General features: G+C 39.0%; 1 protein-coding gene and 1 long non-coding RNA gene across 11 annotated transcripts in view; one reads left to right on the plus strand and one right to left on the minus strand.

Moving 5' to 3' along the window:
• LOC126995694 (Bardet-Biedl syndrome 4 protein-like) overlaps positions 1–14,019 on the plus strand; it is a 30,026-nt gene extending 16,007 nt beyond the window's left edge. For 8 of the 9 annotated variants that reach the window (XM_050855495.1, XM_050855500.1, XM_050855496.1 and 5 more), the window contains 12 exons: positions 333–453; positions 1,121–1,263; positions 1,648–1,760; positions 2,879–2,973; positions 4,301–4,463; positions 4,892–5,045; positions 7,875–7,997; positions 8,632–8,803; positions 8,891–9,018; positions 9,435–9,518; positions 10,383–10,502; positions 10,604–14,019. In XM_050855495.1, the coding sequence (XP_050711452.1) occupies positions 333–453; positions 1,121–1,263; positions 1,648–1,760; positions 2,879–2,973; positions 4,301–4,463; positions 4,892–5,045; positions 7,875–7,997; positions 8,632–8,803; positions 8,891–9,018; positions 9,435–9,518; positions 10,383–10,502; positions 10,604–10,879 (1,692 nt within the window). In that variant the 3' untranslated portion in view covers positions 10,880–14,019. The other variant, XM_050855503.1, reaches the window with a different exon arrangement.
• LOC126995695 (uncharacterized) lies at positions 5,052–12,598 on the minus strand. Of its 2 annotated transcripts, none has more exons than XR_007750649.1 (4): positions 12,460–12,598; positions 10,710–10,832; positions 7,846–7,948; positions 5,052–6,302 (listed from the first exon to the last, which is right to left on the minus strand). It is a non-coding gene; the product is annotated as an uncharacterized LOC126995695 (long non-coding RNA). The 2 variants fall into 2 exon arrangements; XR_007750650.1 differs by having other exon boundaries at positions 7,846–7,972.
• Positions 14,020–23,225: the final 9,206 nt, after the last annotated feature.

Here is a 23,225-nt window from a genome sequence, read left to right on the forward strand (position 1 = left end):
TGTCCCCTTGTTTTAGGGGATTTATACTAGTGAAATGCCTCGTTTGTTAGATTTACGTTTATTGCTTCTGTTAAACTCTCTCAGGTGCACATTTTCTACATTAATCCTTTTCACTGTGATGATCATTCCTTCTCAAGTTTATCTTTCCTGTCCCACCACACCTTTTTTATTGTCTCCCACTTGGATATTAATATCTTCATTCAGTTAGATCTCTACAATGTGTGTAACATCCGGTGCCTTTTCCCTCAAGTTAATAGTTTGTAATTAATGCAGATGCACATGATATACTAGTTCTTACAGTTACCCTAAATTACCCATACCTAAATTTCCAGGCTGAAGCACCAATCTCCCCCATGAATCCTGTAGCAGAAACCCCAGAGTCACATGTCAATGGGATGACAACCACAGCTCCCCCAGGTTCTGCCATCAAAGCCAAAATAAGGCCTAGGAAAGGTATGTAACAGAATGAAAAAGTCTTGAATTTTGTGTCCTGCATGATTACTGAACTGAACAAGCATAAGCAGAGGTTCAGAGCTCTTTGACACTCACTCACTCACTCTTATGTAGTTTTTTTTATTTTTTTTATTATTTTTTTATTTTTTTATTTTTTACCCACCATCCCTATGTTGTGTTATTTTCACTTAGTTCCTCACCATATCTTACCCTCTGGGCCATCTGAGGACTTCTTGCAAGTACAACTCATATAACTTTTTCCTTATTCTCTTCAGTATCATACCACCACCCTATGTGCTTCTTGTGTGAGTTTTTTTTTACCAGATTTTCTTCACCACTTCATTCATAAATGTATATCCTACCAACATACATAGTCCAAATATCTTTATGGACATGGTAAATCCCCTCACACTTACCATTTACTTTTTTTAAATCATATTGCATATATGTAATTTGTACCTATATGAAAATAAGCATTATATCAATACAGGTATTCCTGTTCTTCACAATCATCTCTTTATGAATTAGGGCTCTTACAACTCCAAGAAGTTTCATAATAATTTGATTTACCTCTGAAATTCCTCAGATAAGAGCTCTGTGGTATTAAAAGTTTCTTTATTGAGTTTCATAATTTATACATTATACATTTTAATGATTCATCTTTCAGCACCAGAGCTACAGACAGTAGAACGACGTAATTGGTTAATTCACCTGCACTATGTTCGGAAAGAGTTTGACATCTGCAAACAATTGATTCGGGAGCAGCTGGAAGAGACGCGGGGAATGTGTGAATATGCTAATTACGTCCAGGTTTGTTTCATGTATTATTTTTTATTCTCGTGGTTCTTGTATGTGTATTTGAATATTTACAGCAGCAAATTTTAAAATTTGATACAAAAAAAATTGAGATGCCAATGAAATTTCAGGTCATATCTAGGCATTGGTGATTCATGAAAACTATATTACATTGTACTTTTGTGTATAAGATTTTGGTAACATGAATATAAGCTTTCACCATGAATTTATTGGACAAACTTACTTATGTAACATAATGCAGTTAAAGAAAGTTTGTCATGATAAATGCTTTGAAGTTGACGATAAATACCTTTTTCAGAATATTCACAGTAAAAGTTTTCTTTCCTCATTCATTTATATATTTCTTTATTTATTTATCTATATATTCATTATTTATAGGGTCTGATACTAAGGCAAGAAGGGAAGATTCAGGAGTCCTTTGAGCTTTTTCAACTGTGTAACATCCTCAACCCCAGCAGTGTGGAGAACATCAAACAGATGGCCCGAGCATTGTTAGTACTGCAGCTTCCTCTTAGATTTTTGCTTAGTATTTCCTAAATGCAATTGGAGTCACTTTATGAAGGGGAGGTATTTTGTATTCTAAGGTGTTATGGTCATACTAAAAGGGATGGAGAAAACAAGTGATGGAGCAGTGGAAGGTGGAGAAGACTCAAAATTGAGCAGGACCTGAATATGGACATGCAAGAAAATTGAAGAATAGGGAAGGGAATGAGATTTGGGTTTGTATGGACAGAGTTGTGAGAAAGTGTTGATTAAGAGGAAAGGATGAATGTCTATAGTCGGTTCATCCAAGTCTGAGGTGTGTATTATCGTGCGCTTCCGTCACACGGTATGCCCGATTTCGTGGATAATGTATGATAGCCTACGCATAGGAAACGGTTGTCATTATCAATAATATGCAGGCAACATTAACAAATATCATCAATTATAGTCGATTTTGAGTTAAAAATCTTTAGTACTGTCACAAACAGCTGTTATGTTAATTCAAAAGATCACTTATTATAATTATTAAACGTCCTTGGTACTGTCCGCCATGAGAAATTAGCAGGCTTTATCAGCTGTTTGCAACAGTACTAATAATTTATAACTCAAAATCAACCATAATAGATGGTATACGTTATTGTTTCCTGCATACTATTGAAACTGATGACTGTTTCCACATAGGCTATTATATATTATCCATGTAATCGGACACGCTGCGTGACAGCAGGTTGCCAGTGCACGATTTGGCTGAACCGACTATAGTTTTGGTGACATGGCATGAGAAACATCAGTAGATGTAGGTGTAAAGGTTCAAGGATTGTGTGAATGAAGTGTGATATTGGATTAAGTGAGTTATGTATGTGTTTCAGTTAATGTAAGAATGTGAATAGAAAAATAAATCAAATGAGTGAGAGTTTGAGAGTACAGGGAAGGCAACAGTATTGGGGTTTGTAAGTAATAAAGTGGTTGGTAAGAGGATAATATCTTTCTAGCACAAAATAATACACAGGCATTCAAGGAAAAGGTGTTTCAACAAACATGAATTCATTGGACTATATATAAATTTCCTCCCCACAGTCTATACAGGATTATAATAATGATGAATCTTAATATTCTCAATTTATAGATTCCTATTGGGAAGGCACCGATTAGCAGTGGAAGCATACCTGCAGGCAGAAATGAAGCTGGACAAGCCAGACTGGGAGCTTCACCACAATCTGGGTGAGTGCCGAGCTAAATCTTTAGAATTTCACATTTCATATAAACTACCAGCCAGTGTTTATTATATATGATATTCAGACCTATTTGGCACCTGGTCCCCTCTTATTTTATAAATAAGATATTATACACTTGCAGGTGTGTTTCAGAGGGCACCACCCTCCTCACTGTTGTCAGGTTTCAGAAGCCTCCTACCTCGTAATGCTGGCTGTCTTTCCTTCTTTGTGCCCTTTTAGTTGTCTCCTTTGTGGTTTTCTTTTTGACTTGAATCTATAATCCTGCAACAGTCTGTTGAGAGGCACCAAACCCAAGATGAATGAGAAGGCTGGAATTCAAGTAAACAAAATTGTGGTTCATAGTTGTCACAGCTGTTTAGTTCACTGTCTTGCTGCATTTAGCCCACAATTTAGCATGTATGCTTTCATTGAGATTCTAGGTTCCACCCTTTAGGCATCTCTCAAGCAGCTCTGTCTTGGTGAGATCGATGTAAATCCTCTTGATGTCTTTCTGCTTATCAGAGGGTATGTTACTCAGGTAGAGTGGTTTTACAGAGTGGCTGTGTGGTGTCACCCTGAGCAAGAGCCCTTTGATAAAAACACCAAGAGTTGATGTCCTCAGGACACAAATCTTGAAGCTTATTATTGACATATCTTGATGCTTATTATATCATGAAGCTTATTATTGACATATTATGGTCCATATAATAAAATACTAAAAAAATAAAAAAATAAAATGCTTCAAAATTCTTCAGATTCATGAGTGGCAGGGCTCTTTAAATGAACTTAAACAAAACCATATTAAAGATAAAAGGAAATGAGATATCAACACGCTATGTTCACAGAAAACTGGGAGCATTTTAAGGGTAACAAAACTGATAAAACCTAAATTTTGATCTCCGTGTCAAAAACATTCATTTTTTACTGTCGCCTCCCCTTAAAGTTTGTTGTAATGTTGCTTCCCTTTTTTTCTACTTTTCATGCTCACTGCTCTTCTGCACTTACTAACTGTACATCTCCATCCCTCCTGTGGCTCTCCTGTAAATGACCTCCTTTTGTACCTTCACTGGTTATTTACCTATTCACTGAGGAAGGACCAAGGAACTTCACTCTCAATTAGATTATGATTTTAGATAATCTGTCTTCCTTATAGGAGCAACTTTGCTGTCCTTGGATTGTCTTCTTTCCTATAGTCAGTTTTGGTCATTTCCCTTGATCCTGCATTCTGATTTATGTAACAAAAGTAGCATCATAGTTCTAGCTATTTATGAAACTAAATATGACATTTATGTAAGGGACTAAAAGGGATTTTTAATTTTTCACTTTTTATTCAGGTATTTGTTACATGCACTTGAAGGACCACGAAGGAGCAAGAGAGCAGCTTATTTATGCCTTAGAACAAAACAAACACCACCAGACCTTTGCCTCGCTTGCCAAGATCTACTTGTTGGAGAATGACATTCCCTCTGCCATCAGTACTTACAGAGCAGCTATTGAGTAAGTCAAATTATTTTTTAATAGGTGATTAAGTACCACAATTATTTTTATATAATATACATGTTACTATTTTTGTTGCAAGCATTATATGACTTGTTCCAGTTGCTGGCTATGTAAAGCCCAACATTGTATTATCCAGCCCCTGGCTTAGCTCATCCTTACTGAGATAAACAGACTCTAGTTTTCCTCTCTGAAAACTGCTCTTACTTACATTGTCTTGTGCTAGACTATTTCATATTGTACAATTATTCTCATGATCAGGGAACATGAACTTTGGGTGAAGTAGGCACAATTGTGACTCAAGAAATATGTCAGTATAAGTGCACAAGTTTTTAATTAAATATCCATGCTTAAACTGAGACCATTGAGTGAGGTGTTAAAATATTACGTACATCATGTCCAGCAAAACATACTTTGATTTCTTTTAGGTATTTCCCAGAAAATGCTGATCTCCACACCACGCTTGGACTGCTCTATATGCAAATTGGAAAATATCAGCAAGCCTTTGAACACTTGGGTACTACTCTCACTTTTGACCCCACCAACACCAGAGCTATACTTGCTGCAGGGTCCATGATGCAGGTGTGTGACATTCATTTGTAGTTAATCAGATGGCTAAACTTGTCTTTTACATAAGGATGTTTGCTTCATTCATAAATTTATTTGTCATGGTATAATAGCATAGCTAACACAAAAATACAATAAAAATAACAAAAATAAACTACATCAACAACATTGGTGCTTCTATAGGTCAGGTAAAGAACAGATCTAGTGGCAGATTCTTGCATCAATTATGTGAGGTCCCTGTCCTCGTTAAATCGCTGGTCCTCATCGTCCATGTTGTCTTCATCAACTCCACCCATTTCTTCTCTTCCACATGGTCATAGTTATGAAGCTGAATCTTCAAGGGGTAGGCAATTGGCAGGGTGTCAGGGAGGAGTTTTCTCTCATGAAAGGGAGGGTCAGTCCATGCAGAACTCTCTTGAACCTCACCTCTACCTCCTGCTCCATCAGGTGCTCAAACTTGATGAGAAGGTTAACTAGATCAGCCTCCCTGAAGGAGTACCAGGCAGCTGTCTAGGTCACCCTCTTGTGTTGGGTGGCCACCACTGCAGGTAGCTGCTCCTTTGTTGTGGTACCTTTCTGCTAAAGTCGTTGGCACTGGAGGCCCTGCTACCTCCAATTAAGCTGTCATACCCACATCCTGGGTCATCATTGCCATTACCCTGTCTGCAAGAAGCTGTCCAGGGTCCACCTCCATTCTCATTGCTGGGGGTGGCAGTGGATTGTCACAGCAGGCCCTGATCCTCATCCTTCTCTTCTTGTGGCAATGACATCCTTCATAGACAGCAGGCTGTTCCTCGCATGCTGAGACAGGTTTTTGGGCTCGTGTCTGAGTTCATGGTGTCCCCTGGCTGCAGCTGTGGCAGTGGTCAGCTCCCACATCTTCATCATAGATGTGCAGGGCAGCACCAGTTCCAGGCATGATAACTGGAACTACAGTTGGTGTACCTCGGCACAAGATTCTCCACCACCCCAACAGCAGTGGACACAGTCCTGCGTCGCATGCTCCACACTGTAAATCCTGCACAGCTCCTTGGCCCGATGATACTATTGCTGATGGTAGCTGATATCTGTAACAGCAGATTGGTTCCAGACAAAACCTTCCCCAGCACCTAAGGTCCAGCACAGCAGGGAGAGGTCCGCAGCAATTTCCTCGAGGAGGGTGGCAGAGGTCCAGTCTGCTCCACAGATAAGTCGCCTGTGAGTGAGAATTATTCATAGGCACAGCTGAAGTTCCTCCTCCAACCAGTGGATGGCATGATGGAATTTGGCCTCCTGGGGGACCAGATAACACACCAGTTAGTTAGGGTTTTCTTTCGGGGCATTTCTCAAACAATGAGAATTCCAATGTTGCGGAGATGTGTCTCTTATGGAGTCTGATAACCAAGAGCCCAGCGGTGGATACACTGCCTCTCAGATCAACGATGTTTTGCCACATCAGTAAGTGCTGCATCAACAAGTGAATCTTAACCCTTTCATTGCTAAACGCTTGCAGCGGGCGTTAGGCGTATTTGCTGGTGGCGCTAAACGCTCGCTGTGACCTCCAGCCGCACTCAAATCTCCCACGTATGAGTGTTCCAACACTAATTCTCACAACACAGGATTGCCAATTGAGTGGGTTCTTCACTAAATTTGGTGGAAAATCATGTCAGCCCAGCACGGAAAATCTACGGACGAGCACCTGGTGGATGTTAATTGTTGACCAATATAGCGACATTTTTGCATAGCTTCACCTATCACATGACTGATATTTTTACCAAATAGTTGTAAATTTTGCAGTTGGCAATACTGCCCTGCCAGCACCCCATCATCAAGAGATCTACAGTAGTTGCCTTACGGCTGACCGTCGCGCACGTATAAATGTACGTCTTCACAGGCAACACCCCTTGAATGTGCCTGTACTTTTGCAGGAGAGGTTTACATTACTGAATCGTATAGATCTTGGCCTCCTCTTTCCAATAGTTTTTTTTTTTTTTTTTTTTTTTTTTTTTTTTTGCTGTGATGAATAGTTTTTGAGATACAGTGGTTAAAAGAGCGAGCGCTAGCGTCACTTGCTGGTGGTGCTAAAAGCCCGCTGCGAGCGCCAGTCGCACTCACAGCAAAAAACACCCCCTGAACGTGCCTGTACATTCGCAGGAGCAGCTTACATAACCGAATCTTATAGATCTTGGCCTCCTCTTTCCAATGGTGTTTTTGTTTTGTAACTGTGATGAATAGTTTTTGAGATATAGCGGTTAAAAGAGATCCCCTTCCCCCGCTGGGGTGCCCGAGCGCACCTGAGGGGATAGTCTCGTTGCGAGCGCTTAGCAATGAAAGGGTTAATGGTTACGTTCAAAACACTCCACACTGCTTCTAATTATTTTTCATGGTATTAACTATTACCGCTTGTTACTTAATCCTAGCTGAATTGCTTTAGATTAATAATTGAAAAATATACAATATATACAAACAATAATTTCCACAATACCCTTCAAGAGAGCCCACCTGAGCTATAGGCAGAAAGGTGTTAGACAAAGCAAGGCTGTTCCAAGGTTTACCAACAACTCTGATTTCTGCTTGCTTAATTTAAGCAAGCAGAAGACAGTAAAAGTACAGGTGGTCCTCGAGTTACTACAGGGTTTGGTTCTGACAGGCAGGTTGTAAGTCAAATTGGTCATAAATTTTGAATTTCCTGTTCTATTACCCTCACCAATAAAGAACTACGACTATTACAAGAACTCTCAGAGTCCACATTAATTTCCTAATGAGAACAGAAAAAAAAAATCAATATTTTTGAAAATTAGATCTTCAATTCCAACTAGGACTACACTGTCCTTACCTTTCAATAAGCAAACTTCTTCCCTGCAGAGTCACCAAGATTTTGATGTTGCACTCACCAAGTACCGAGTGGCAGCACAGTCCATCCCGGAATCCCCACCTCTCTGGAATAATATAGCCATGTGCTTCTTTGGGAAGAAAAAATATGTAGCTGCAAGTATATTTTTGCTTTCTTACACTCCAAAAAATATTTACTAATCATGGTATCTTATAACTGCAAGAATTTTGATAAAATATTGATACAGAAAAATCTCAATAACATGCATCTTAGGACAGGTTCTGGCAAGATAACTATAAAAACATGTAGTATTTTAGTTCAACCTTCCCATTTTAGTATGTGATATATTATCAACTTCTGCCCAGTGGAGGATTTCTATATAGATGCTTCGAAAGTGGGACTATTTATCGGTATGTCTTTAAATAGATGTTCGTTCTCATGTGACTACATTAGTTTGTAGGAAGAGATTTTTATATATAGAAACTTTTTTCTTACTCATATAATTTGGTATTTGGCATCTTAGGCTTGCTCCTTTTACTGAAAACTGCTCTGTTTTGTCAGTTATCCTCAGTGCATTACTGCCTTAGGACACAGTTTTGACTAGAGAAAATGTGTCTTGAGAGCAGTCAACGTATCTCTTGTGTCTGACGCTTTATGGGTTAATGATCAAAGGTTTAGATTCTTAATGCTTAGTAGCCACAAGCTATGTGAATGTGAATATGGATCATATCAGAATGCTGATGGCAGTCATAAAAGAAGCCAATGAACTTAAAATCAATGTTTTTTCAGGCCATCAGCTGCTTGAAGAGAGCTAATTATTTGGCACCATTTGACTGGAAAATACTTTACAACCTTGGTCTGGTCCACCTAACCATGCAGCAGTATACATCAGCTTTCCACTTCCTCTCAGCTGCTGTAAACCTGCGACCCACAAAAGGCCATATCTTCATGCTTCTTGCAAGTATGTTTATTATGTTCATTTAGCAGGTCGGTAAAAATTACTCATATTAAATCTCTCCTGCACTTAAAAAGGATTTCTGTCCAACAGTTGCCCTTACTTACTTGGATGATGAGGAAAATGCATGTCAAGCATACGAGCAAGCTGTGAGTCTGGAGGCTAGGGACCCAAGTGTCTGCCTCAACTATGCCATCTTCCTTCACAACCACAATAATAAGGTGGGAATAATTACTTTTGTAGTAATTTTTTAATGAATACTTCATCCTTTTTTTATGACCTACATTTCCTCCAAAGTAAGAGTACTAGGTAACAATTGTCATAGACATAGTCATAATAATTCAGATTAAAAGATCATGGGACATAGACTTGGCAGAATTGGGAAACAGTTTGCAAAGATTCTGAACATGCTTGCGAGGTATGATACATATCAGAACTAAGAGCGAAGCAGCCACAAGAGAAGTATAAACAAAAATAATAAATTTAATTTCAGTAAAAACAGGAAAATTGATCAGACAGGTTTATAGAATCAAACCTAAACACCATTTACTAAATGCATTTACTAAAAAGTTTCAAGGTCATCTGGGGAATATTTAACTACACCACATTAATGATTCATGGGACTTTTTTCCCTCAGGAAGGAGCACTCAGGATGATAAACGAATTTGAGGTGAGAATGGTCAAGTTTAGACAATCAACTGGAGCAGACTTGGACACTGAGGTAAGATAATCACAGCCAAGAGCAAAAATAACTGGAAAAAAATGCTCCCAAAAAGTGAATAGGAAAAGATCCAAAGTGAATGTTCACATACAGTTCAAGAGGTGTCTTGAGACTCCCTTCTAAAGCGTGTTTAGATCATAGGAGGAAGGAAATAGACAAAGGAAGACTGTTCCATAGTTTGCTAGTGGCTGAGATGAAAGAATGAAGATGCTGGTTAACTTTGGCCAAGGGGATTTGGACAACACAGAGGTGAGCCAGAGTAGAAAGTGAAGGCTGCAGAAAGGTGGAGGCATACATTTAACAAGTTTAGAAGTGCAGTTAGCATGAAACTATAGTCTTTCCATTTTATGAAGTTGGTAGAGTTAGTTAGCAGATTAGATTATCCACCCACCTCACCACCACCCTCTCTCTCTTTCTTTTAATTATTTAATTTAAAACACACACAACACACACACACACTGAAGGAAGAAAGAAAGAGAATAGAGACAACGGGATGGATGTAAAGGAGAGGTAGGGAGGGGAGGTGATGATGGAAGAAATGGTGATTATGTTGAGTTTATGGCTTAAAACTTTTTATAATCAGAAGCGACATTTGAAATTTGGTGCGTGCGGCCATCCCGGATACAGGGCGGGGCGTGTTTTCGCCCGCCGGGAGTGAAAGGGTTAATGGTGCCAAATCAATATTTTTTTTAATTGCAGTTTATATAGCAAACTCACTACCAGCATAGCTTGTCTTGCTTACTAACATTATTTTCCTGCACAACAGTGATCTGAGTGCTTAGGAGTGAAGTAACTGGCAATTATTCACACTGATCTATCATAATGAATGAACATTTATGCTGATCTCAAATTCAAACTCCACAGATAATTGAAAATGGAGCAAAATTAGCAATGCTTCTTGGTGTCGATGGGTCAGCATTCCGCAAAAAATCGAGCCACACACAACTAATAGCCCAAGATGAGGCAACTCAGGAACTAATAAAGGTTGGCTTACACAGAACTTAATATTGATTTGTGATATTAATACACTGCATTTTCCTTCCATCACAATAATGTTTTCTTATTACTGTCCTTGCATATTTCAGCCAGTGGAAGACCCTTCAAGCAACTCACTGTTTCCTGAGGAAGATGTAGAGATTTCAGCTGACAAAACCCCTCCTGAAACTATTGAAAATACAGAAACTAACTCACCATTAGAAGATAATGCCAAAACACCACAGTCCGGGAAGTCTTCTAAGAAGATGCAGCAGAGTGAAGTACTGACCACAGCATATCTGCACTTCAAGGATGAAGAGTTGTCCTCTACACAGCTTCCTGAAGAGGAAAATGACAAAAATAACTCAAAAGAATTAGAAAATTGATTACTCCATTTTAGTAAATTAGACTGTCACACCAACACTTTAGAATGAGAATCACTAATGCTAAATGAGTAAGTGCAATTGAGATGGGATTGTAATCATGACTACAGGGAGTCCTTCATTTGCAAGATAGATGCGTTCCAGAAGGGACCGTGCAAAGTAAATTTCGTGCAATGTAAGGATGATCACCCCCAGTACTGGAGTAAACTGGGTAATTATTGAAAATCACTCCGCACCTCCAAAATACGATATTACGCCTCCATATTGTACTTAAGGGACGAAATACATGTCCCTTATCCATAATATGAAGGTGGAAAAAATTAAAAATAATGAAAAAGTGGTAAAGGTAGTGAAAAGGCATATTATACATACGCTACATACACTATGTGAAAGGATGGGAGTTGATTGAGTAAACTTCGATCTCTTTGGAGTACTACCACATGCTGGAGAATCCGATGGGCGCTTGGGAGCCATGGTTAATTGGTGGTAAGTTGGTAACACACCGAACGAACGGGGAGAGAGACGCTACCACAGCCGTGCGTGGGTAAAGAATGAGCGGCGCGGCCCGGGTGGCGGTAAACACAGTGGGTGGCGGGAAACACCTAGTGACGCCTGGTGGCTGCATTACTGAACTAAATCAGCCGCACGAAACTTGATTTTCTTGAAATCGTGTTATTTTAAGGAATATGTGTAATATGAGGAAAAAAACCCTATTTTTTGACACTGCTATTTTGAATTTGTGCAATCTAGTCGTGCAAATCAAGGACTCCCTGTATTTCCTGTTTAGGTCTCTGTTGGTGCAGAGGTTAGCATGCCTAACTATGAATCTACAGGCCTGGGTTCCAGCCCACCCAGCACTTCGATCATTCTTCCTTTAGGGAAAAAAAAAGGTCAATAAATGGGTGCCTGGGAAACCTAGGGAAGGTAAACTGTGATAACCCAGATGTTGCACTAGCCATGTGTCCCAGGCTAATGGGTTCTCATCCACCACAGGCTCAAGGGGTTAATGGAACAAAAAATCACCATGGCCACATGCAGTTAATAATGTATACTCCAAACTTTACTTGTTAAGATCAGGGTAAGGTAATCAAACTAAAAAAACTAGAATTTTACAGTTGGAGAAGCATAAATTTGACATGTTTGTATGATGCTGGTTCAGGTTCAAGTGAGGAGCATTCTTGAGTTGAAAGGTAAATTGGAAAAGTGTAGACATGGAAGTAGACAATATGAGCATGACTCCAATTCTGTAAATTACAACTACATAAACAACTTGGTAAAACACACACATACACACAATAAAGTCCCACATTTGGCGACTATCTTGTGCCAGAGAAAGCTCGCCAAATTCAAATTCACCAAATGCAGATCATTAAAACAATAGGAAAAAGTTAATTGGTACCAAAGTCCTGGTGTCTTTAAACCTCATTTTTCCTGTCATTATTATCGGATACCAAAAGATGATAAAAAGACGAGATGAAAAAATACTTTCTTTAATCTTCATTCTATATTCAGTATGGTGCATGGTAGAAACAAGTGCTGGTTACATAACCAAACGGTGTCTTCACTTACACCACTGCTCTCACCTCCCCATTGCTCCTTCCAGCACCTGTAGAGGCCTTTGATGCCATATTACACTTGGTAGATGGCAGTGGGCTACACTGTCAAGAGTGAGAGGTGGAGCACAAGTTATCACATGTGGCAGACTCACTCAACTGTTTCATCAGCTGGCTTGACATCAACATGGTGGCCACACTGCTGAAAATTGGGATTGTAAATGTATAACACTGATAAACTTTTGGCAAGGAAATAAGCAATAACAGTTTGCAAACATTTCCTAAGGGAAGAAACATTTATCTAGTGCAAGACTGTGGTTGCTAGATATGACTTAGTGCTTGCTGGAAGGGGGAAATAATTACTAAACGAGAGAATATGGCCACCAAATGAGAATTAATGTAGTGACTGACTGGAGTCACCAAATCTAAGCACACCAAATGCAAGTCTTTACTGTATGTATGAATGAATTCACTTGCATTCAGTGTTTGAGTACAAGTGGGGTATTCAGTGCAATGAAGAATTACCGTATTTGACAGCATATAAGACACTTTTTTTTTTCCAAAGAATTGTCCCAGAAAATCAAGGGTCAGCTTTGGGTTGCTGGCTAGTGAAATTTTAAAAATGTACTAAAATATTACAACTAGAATTACAATGTAGAATAATGAAAAAATATGATGTACAAACTTCATTCTCCCACGACCTCTGTGTGTAACGAAACACATGAGAAATTAGTCCAGACAAGGAAAGGTTTTACCAGCGCCGGGGATGGAAGCCGCGACCAGCGAGACAGGAAAGCCACTCCTTAACCACTCAGCCAAAGAGGTACTACACTCGCTGAGTGAGTTTTGGGAGGCTCACCCATCAGGCAGGTCTGGTACCACATTTAAACCCATTACCCCTCTGACATGTCACTGTCTACACCCTATTTGTTTACATCTCAAAGCAGGACTCTTGAGTCTCTCAAAAGGACCAGTTTTTGTAGACCCCAGCAAATATTAAGGTTTTTAAATGCAAAATATTGGGATTTAATAAAGATCTTAATACATATGAAACTTTAAAAATGACCTGATAGCAGGGAGGGCTACGAATGTCAGGCGAAAACACTTCACCTGACATTCGTAGTTAATACCCATTTACTATTTTTCAAATACCAGCCCAAATTGAACTGTGTCTTATAAGCCATCATATATAGTATGTTATCAAATCAAAAAAAATTAACTGAAGCACCAATTTATGATACTTTCATTGAGTTAACTGTACAACATCATGAATATCATGCACTATAATTTTGCTGCACATAACTATATTAGTAATGTGCAACCCCAAGTGGAAATCTTTCATGTTTCAATTACTGCTTAACTTAATCAAAGCTATAAATCATATGATTTAGTTTTGCTAATGAAAGGGAATGGTGGAAGCACTGTAATAGTAAACTAATATTTATATTAATAGTTTTCACTCCACGGAAACATTGCACAATACAATGCACACAATATTATGCAATTTGTGAGAAAGATACTTTCAGGTTACAAAGCTATATTGTATCATGCAAGTCATAATACCTAAAAATAAAGGATAATGACATTCAATCTCTTTGATAATTAACCTCTTTCTATGGGACCTTTCAAAGTGGTGGCTAACATAAGACATCCATTTTTTTTCTGTATAGCAGCCCCTAGTTCTCAGTAATCACTAAGGTTCAGTTAAAAAAAAAAAAATTACACAACTTTTAAGACTATGCTACTCAAGTATGCTTGATTCTGTGGAATTTGCTTTGGTATATAGTTTCACTTTGGCAACTGCATCTTTTCAGTTATTTTTTGCTTGATTTGAGCATTTTGAGATTTAGTGATGCAGTCTTGTTATATTAGAATTTAGTGAAAATGTCCACTAAACTGAGATTAGTGTGAAACTGAATAGATTTAATGGAATAGCCCACAAAATAGATGAGATGATGAGCACAAATACATTAAAAAGAACACTCATGGTAAGCCCCCACAGAAGGACAGGGAATGTCTGGTGCTGTATTGAGGTAGGAGATTGCTTGGCATGGCATGCAGCCATAAACACTTGTGCTCCAAGCTTTTAAAAGACAATGATCAGGTGAGAACAGATGATGGCCACCAATCTCCAGAAGCTCTTTAGTGAGCAGAGGGTGCAAAGAATCTCCAGGCTCACCTGGTTTACTCACCTGGTTGGCCCATCCATTCTCTATAGCACAACAATGAAATATAGCATAAAAAGTTGGGTGGGTCAAAAAACTGGTAGCACGCCAGCCCCTAAGTTGATAAATCATAGTGCTATGTGTGACTGTATGGGTTGGAAGGATGTGCCATAAGCAATGTACTTGTGTTTAGTCTTGAAAATTATAAAGCACATCAGATAAGTGAGTGTGTAGGGAAGAACAAAAACAAAAATGTGCTGAGAATGGGTACAGTGAACATCGGAACAATGGTGGGAAAAAGAAGAGAAGTGGTGGAGATGCTGGCCAGAAGGAAAGTCAACTTTTGATGTGTTCAAGAAACCCAGTTTCATGGAGAAGATTGTAGAACATTTGGAGATGGAGAGGAAAGAGATAAATTCTGGTGGTCTGGAGAGAGGGACAAAGGTGATGTAGGGATACTGGTGAACCTAGTACAGGATATAATGAAGGTAGATAAAAAAACACCAAGGATAATGAAGATCAAGATGTTGATGGGTGGAATGGTATTTCAAGTAATATCAGCATAAGCACCATAGGGAGGGAGACCACAAGAAGACCAGGAAGAGGTCTTGGAAAAACTGGATGATAGCATTGGCAGAATACCAGAAGACAACTTGCTGATGATTGGTGGGGACCTAAATTGGCATGTAGAGATGGACAGAAGATTTGAGGAAGTCATGGGAATCTGTGGTTATAAGGAGAAGAATACAGATGGTGAAAGCATATTAGAGTTTTGCCAGGGAAAACAGCTGAGGGTATTAAATGCAATTCTTAACCCTTTCCATCCGTGATGCAGATGTCGGCGTCAAAGTATGGAAAGGGTCAAGAGGAAATGGAAGAGGATTAATCCTCTTCTAAATCTCTTAATCCTCCTCTAAATTCCTCTTAATCCTCTTCCATTTCCTCTTAAGAGGTTTAGAAGAGGATTAAGAGGTTTAGAAGAGGACTAACCCTTTCCATACAGTGACGCCGTCAGACGCCGACGTCGGCGTTGCCGGAGTGAAGGGGTTAAGCAGGAAAAAGAAAAAAATCACCTACAGAAGTAGAAGAGTAGACACAGATTGATTACATATTAGAAAGGAGAAATAAGTGAATACTGTTGAAAGGACTAAGATTATTCAGGGAGAAACATCTTCAACGTAGACTTTTATGTAGTGATGTCAGGATAATAGCCATGAAGAAAAACAGAAGGAAGAGAGGAGAAGTTAAAACAGTGGATATCAAGGGAGGAAGCAATGAGGAGAGATAGAAAATGTGAGAAAGAGAATGGAGGGAAGTGAATGAGGATGGGAAAACTGCGAGACAATAACATGGAGGCTGGTAGAGAAATCTGTGGGGAGGAGAAACTTTAGAAGAAAAGAAACATGGTAGTGGAATGAAAAGGGAGTTCAACAGGTAATAAGAGAAGAAAGAGGCTTACAAAATGTGGCAAAAAAGTGGAGCAGAGACCTACAGTGAAACATACAAGCAGAAGACAATAAAAAAGGGAGGTAGCAATTAAGTGCTAAAAGATCTATTTTGGAAGAATGGAAGATAAATTTGAGTGAACCAAAGAAGATGGCAGACCTTTTCAGAATAACCAAGCAGTTGAAAAGAGAGACAAGACATAGCAGGAGGAAAATATGTAAAAGACAGCAGGGGAGAGATCAAACTAGAAGAGATGGAGGGAACACTTCAGAGATCTACAAAACAAACAAAATGAATACCAACTAGAGAAAGAGTGAAAGTTGAAGGACCACTGGAGGAGATCATGGAAAAGGAAGTAAAGGCAACTTTGAAGGGAATGAAGAGTGGGAAAGCAACAGGAGTGACAGGAGTAACTAGTGATCTATTAAAGGCAGCAGGAAAGGAAGGTTTGAGAGAGCTGACTAACATCATGAACAAAAAGCTAGATAGAGAGGGGGTACCAGAAGATTGGAGATGTAGTACTACCATACTAATCTATAAGGGCAAGGGAGATGCTATGGAATGTAGCAAGTACAGAGGAGTGAGGCCACTAGAACATAGAATGAAAGTATAGTACAAAGGAGTGCTGGAGAAGAGACTCGGAAAGTTGGCTGATATAGGGGACTATCGGTTAGGTTTTACCCAGCCAGGTCCACTCCAGGGGCTAGTATATCTAGTATGAGGCAACTACAGGAAATATACAGAAAAAGAAGCTCTACCACAATTTTGTGGATCTAGAGAAGGCTATTGACCAAGTACAAAGGGAGGTAATAAAATGGGCCCTCAGGAGAAAGAGGGTATCTCTAATAGAATAGTGGTAGCAATTATGCCTCTGAATGTGGGAGCAAAGTCACATGTAAAGACAGCAGCAGGAACATCAGAAGGCGAGGCGAACACAACCCTACCACGGGGGTTCAGGGGCATGCTCCCCCGGAAGTGGGAAGGGAAGGGGGGTGGAAGGGAAGACATGGCCTAAAATATCTAGTTGACTGTCCGGAATTTTGACTGGAAATTACCCAGTCGGTCCAAAATTTTGGCACAGAGCAAGTGCTAATAATAATCAGTAAATGAACCATAATTTATATGAAAATTCCCTTGTAGAAGAACATAGAAATAAAAATCAATAAATAAGTTAGAATTTTTTTGTGAAAATTCCCTTGTAGAGGGACATACCAAGGTACTTCAATGCTCAAGGTGACTGGAATAAAACATTTTGCATGGTGTTGCTGAGGTATGTTTAACCTCATTACTTTTAGCATAGTAAGTTTAATAAATTAACTCATTTGCCATGCCATCCAGTGGAAATTCCTATGGGGGAGTGGGTAGCTGCCTCAGCAAAGAATATGGAAATGATGGTTGCCTCCTCCACTCTCATTGATAACAGTGGTGCAGCATGAAGTGTGTCACATTAATTGTCAACAATTAAATTAAACAAATCAAACAAAACTAAATCTAGCCTAATATAACCTAACCTTATCTAACCTGACCTGACCTGACCCCTTGCTGCCAAAATACATGGCCACATGTATCTTTAGTTGTATAATCACACTGTACTGCCTGGGGGTTGGGATGGCATGCTCCTCCCTTCTCCTTTGTTGTTTACTTGCAACAATAAACTATCGATCGATCAATCAATCAAACACAATGTCATGCAAGACGGCTACCATTATTCCCATACAATAATAGCTGCCTCGTCTTCCTCAAGGTGTTCATGGGTATGTATGATAGCTCCAGATTATGGTATTCAGATCACTTCAAAATGGAATAAGTTATCAAAAAAAATGGTGGGATTATTAAGCTCTAGAGCTTCTCAAATAACAAATTGATCATGTGAAAATGCAGCACATGTTAGTCCTACATAGGCCTGAGTAGTTTGTCTGACCCTGACAAAGACCACTCAGGCCTGCTAATTTTTATTTTTTTATTTTTTTATTGATACTTGATGTACGAGACACGGCGTTGCTTACTTGCTATGCTTGTAGGGGTGTCTCCTGTAGGGAGTTGACTGTTACTCATCTCTCTGAGGGCCGGGAATGATTTGTGACACTTGAGGGCGGCCAGTTCCAAAGATTCTAAGATCCATTGTTAGGAGTCTGTGTATCTCTTTACCAAGGCTCTCGCGGAAGTTATCGGGGTTTCCATCGGTGGTTTTATGAGTCTGTCACTGTCAGTAGTCCGTTTAGCAAGGCTTCCGCGCTGTAAACGGGAAAAACCCTCTTGGTAGTTAGCTTACCTCTACCGTGGCCTTTGAAAATAATCGGTACGAGAACAAGAAGCGTTTGATAATACCAGTCCTGAGTCCTTTGCAAGCCCGTGCTCAATGGCGGCAACCTGGCGTGTGGAGGAATAGACTCGCATCGTTGCCAGATTATCGTACTCAGAGCCTTTCATTTACCTGTTTCTGAGCCATAACTATTGCTAAAAACACCAACTATTTTAACGATAACCATATATGAAGGCAATTATTGGGGTCGTGGAGGCAATTTTTGGCTCGGAAATCGGTAAACATAGGTGGCTGAGTACGACAATCTGGCAACGTTACCCGGGAGTCACTTGGGTGCTCCGAAAATGTCGTTCCGGTCGGTATTCTCAAACGCTTCCATCCCTCACATCAACTATTTCCAAAGGCCTAAAAGGAGATCAGTGGGGTCCTAATAAGTCTTTTTGGGATCATGGTACAGAAGAAGGGTCAAATTACCACCAGCCTGTCATTAAACTACCCCTGGAAATGCCCCAAACTCCCACGATAAAGCCTTAATTGTTAAATAGGTGATCATGGGAGCCGAATGGTTGGCAGCTTACTTATTCTATATTTCACTCATTGCTATCGTTTACGTCGCCTGTTTCGGCTCTAATACATGGCACAAACATCAGAGAAACACTTTTAATCAAGAGAAGGCTTTACAACAAACGAACAGGGCAGATTAAAAAAAAATATATATTTATACCTCCTTGTTGACGTTCACTCATGCAGTTCCTGTTTGATATGTGTGTTGTCTTGCGGGCAATATCGACCATCGCAAAAGGTGGCACAAGTGGACAAACTAGAACAAAACCCAGGCAAATTAATATGTTTCCCTTCTGTGTATTCTCCAGTACTCATGCGTAAATAGTGGACAGAAGAGCGACATACGTACTTATATACATATTGTTACGCCACCTCCCACCACACACCATCCATGGGCAGGCAGGCGGCGTGATCCCCAGAACAACCACACGGGCACCAGTCACTCACAGCGGCCGACACAGAACACAGAGGGAAGGTGGAAACATTGCATCATGCTGCAATTTCATCACATTACACATACAGTCATTCACATACAGCACATTCGTAACAATATTATCTGCGAGAAGGTATTTCTCGCAACACCGGCACCGTGAAATGAGTGAAACTTAATTCCACTGTTACATCTGACTCTTCAAATCTGTTTCAACAGCTTCATTGGCTTGTAGAAATGAAAAGAATAATGAAAATAGCTCCTCATAATGTAACGTACTCCCTCAAGGATTCTAGAGCATTCCATATAGGTTCCTTATAATTGTTATCCATCCATAAATACACGTAGGCTACATGTAAATCCTATCCACAGTTTAATTGATACAATCTCCTAAAAATCTAACGCCCTCCACAATTACATGCGTATCTAACCACCACCAGGCTGGTTTGGTCGTTCTTCCCTACGCCTAATGGTTTACTTGAAAGTCCAGTAGTTACAGTAAAGGAGGCAGCTAAAGGACACACATAAAACGGTGCCTTAAAAAAAAAAAAAATAATAATAAAATAAAAATAATCGCATCAGAACCCTCCAAGGTTAGAACACCACAATTCGAGACACGAGACATGAACCGGAAAAGTAGATGAGCCTTGCTCTAATCGGGAGGGTAATTGCTGGCGATTGCGAGTCCAGCTCGTGGTGGTGAAATACACACACACACACACACCGCTCGCGATCGGCAGGCGTCGCTCAGTTTTGCGCTGCGCCTGGCTCAATTCATGGTCCGGCAGGCGGAGGTTCAAGCCCCGCAGGCCGGGATTTTTTCCGCTGACAAGGAGTGGTTATACTGTTCCCCATTGTGCAGTGTGTGAAGGTCCTGACAGTACCCAGAGATCAACAACAATGAGCTTGCTCTTGTCGGGAGAGTATTTGCTGGCGATTGCGAGTACAACTCGTTATCAGGACGTGGGTGAATTACACACACACACACGCACAGTGCTACCATTCAATAAGTACTTACTGCACAAGTGGATGGCATTTTGACAAAGTCTGTCCTGCCGCACCAATCCGGAACAGATCAAAAGAAGAAGCGCGGTTTGTTTTGCCTCCAACTCGGTCCCGAGCTTGAACTTGAGTTGTGCACGCAACCTATAATTGTGCTGTTAGTGATGCATACAAAGTAAATGGAAAACTCTTCATAACAAAAGTGGAGTAACCAGTTTTACAGAGACCTACTTGTAGCAAATAAACATACGTATTTATTTTCCTCATTATCAGCAATCCACTGGCACCAAAGAATCATATAAAGGACCTGAGTGGAGATTAATCACCAAGCAAATGATATGAGAGTAGTCTTCACTTGTGTTGCCTCAGGTGAACTGACATACTGTAGTTATTCTCTAGGGAGTGTACCATTACAACAATCCACTGTTTTACTGTGTGTGCATCGTGATAAATTTACATGTCGCAACAGTTCAATAATGCCATCCAAGACGGAAGAGAAGTGGGGGGGTCTAGGGTTGCCAAAGCTTGGGTAGAAAGCAACAAGTCTATTCTATTACAGCTATCCTAATAAATGATAGGTAATGAGGATAAGTAAACACTCTAGTTTGGCTTTGTCTGTTATAAGTTGTACTCTCATGTATGGATGACTGAACCATTGATCATTTGAATGGAAGGAGATTGAAACAATATCAAATGCTCATCTATATATGATCATACATGGGTTTGAACACAATCATATTTGGCACATAAAAAAACTTAAAACTTAAATGTTAATACTACTACAATATCATGGTTATAAAACTTAGCTAAACTTGTACAGTACAAATTAGGGACTGATAAAATTAAAAAGCTTGAAATAACTTATGAGTTTTGCTGCTAATATATCTTTATCTTAAGAAGATCTGTGGTAATTTAGTTATACTTAACCTATTAACACAGAATGTAATAGCACCAAGATTATCACATGATCTATTCTAAAAAGAAAAGAAAAAAAGATCTTTTCTAAAAGATTGCATTCAACGATTTCTGAAAGCACAATGACGCTGGCTCATTACCAAAGCACTTTACTTTCTGTTCACTGCAATAATATAACCTTTGAAGAGCATTTTCATATGTGATTCAATAAGCAATATAATTAAACTAATTAAGTACATTAAACTTTTGACATTTACCATGAACTTTGTAACAAGTGGTTTTACAAATGTTTGATCAGGAGTTTTTCAAGTATCAAGGTAAAAGAAATAAGACCACATCACTGGTATGAATGTAGCAATAGCAAAAAATCAAAGGATACATACTTATTGAATCAAGGCATAAAAATCCCTCAATGGATAGAAAATGGTATGTGATTTTCACTTAAAGAATCCCACTTCTATGACAATAATTCTTGTAACCTTTTTCCAAGTAAGGTCACCTACAGGAAACTGGAGGGAGTAGGAAGCCCTGCACACGGATTTAGGTTTGACACAACTATGGAGGTTGCAAATTAGTAATATTATCTTCACTGTGTCCATAATTCACCTAAGCTCAACACATATAATAATCTTGCATGGATTAGAATACAAGTTCAGTAATATGATTTTGCAGATAGAATATTTGTAGAAATATATATATTAGCTGCTTAATGATTCTGTTTGTCAAGTACACATAGAACCTAGAAGAATTTGTTCTATTACTATTTAGGAGAGTAAAGCTGCACCTGTGTAAGGATGGAGCACAAAACTGCTCCCTTTTTGCTGCCACTCTCATGATTCAGTCTTGCTGTAATCACCTAATTCTCCTCTGCTGTTGAAAATATATCCATTTGAACTACTTGTTGAGTCCTCTTTTTTTCCTTATTAAAAACAAATTGCATACACTGATGATTTTTCTTGATTAATTTTTTATCTAAAGGTAATTCTGTACCAAAATTGCATTTGACATACACATTATATAATTCAAATGAACTGAGTAACTGGCATTTGGCAACAAGAATGCACATTGTTTTCTCCACATGTCTGTTTACTGAATGTAGCTGTCACAAAAGATAATCTCTCTTAAATATTGGCAATTGTTCCTAATCAGTTCCTCCACTAGTTGAAAAAAATTACATTCAAATCAGGTGGTATTATGGTAGTACATAAATTAGAAACGTCATCAAACAAAAACAGCTAGTTTTGTACAGCCTAAGAGCACTTATGATATGCTTGGGTTTATAGAACTGGCCATAGGAAGGAATGCTTCCCCAAAACACCATCATACACAAAAACTGAAGTAAATATATATGCTCTAAAAATTTCAAGTTATCAATGAAAATATAAATCCAAAGATACATAATATATTCTAAATTTGTTTTGATAAATAACTGTAGTTCATCTATTCCTTAAATGAGTTAAAACATACATTTCCAGTGATGTTATCCAGAAAGCAACCACACATTCTGATCCCTTACCCCCAAAAATATTTCAACCAGAAATACTAATAAGGTAAATCATAACGACAACATCAGCTAAGGGCTGAAGAACAGCAAGCACTTCCCATGGTCATTACTATTTAGCTAAGTCAGTCATTTTCATTACTTTATTAATAAATGCTATTTTTTTTCTGGACAATCACCAGTGACTCAGAATAATGTACTGGGTTTATCTTGTTCAAGAAACATGATAATATAAAAATTGATCTAATGGCATAGTAAATTTTGAAAAAGTAAAACCAATTACACATCAGACTAGTTGACTGAAGTCAAATTTTGAGACTGCTCTTCCTAAAGAAAAAAAAAAAAAAAAAAAATAATAATAATTGAGTACTATTGGAAAAAGTTGGAAAAATTACTGTAAGTCTCTGGATTGTGCCATCAATTGCAGATCTAAACTTGGCATGGTGGCATGCCATTGTGAAACACAAGAAAAGCCAGAGAAATCTTTAATTTGTAATGTTCTTGGAGACC

Source organism: Eriocheir sinensis, chromosome 8, assembly GCF_024679095.1.
Source record: "Eriocheir sinensis breed Jianghai 21 chromosome 8, ASM2467909v1, whole genome shotgun sequence".
Classification (NCBI taxonomy): domain Eukaryota; kingdom Metazoa; phylum Arthropoda; class Malacostraca; order Decapoda; family Varunidae; genus Eriocheir; species Eriocheir sinensis.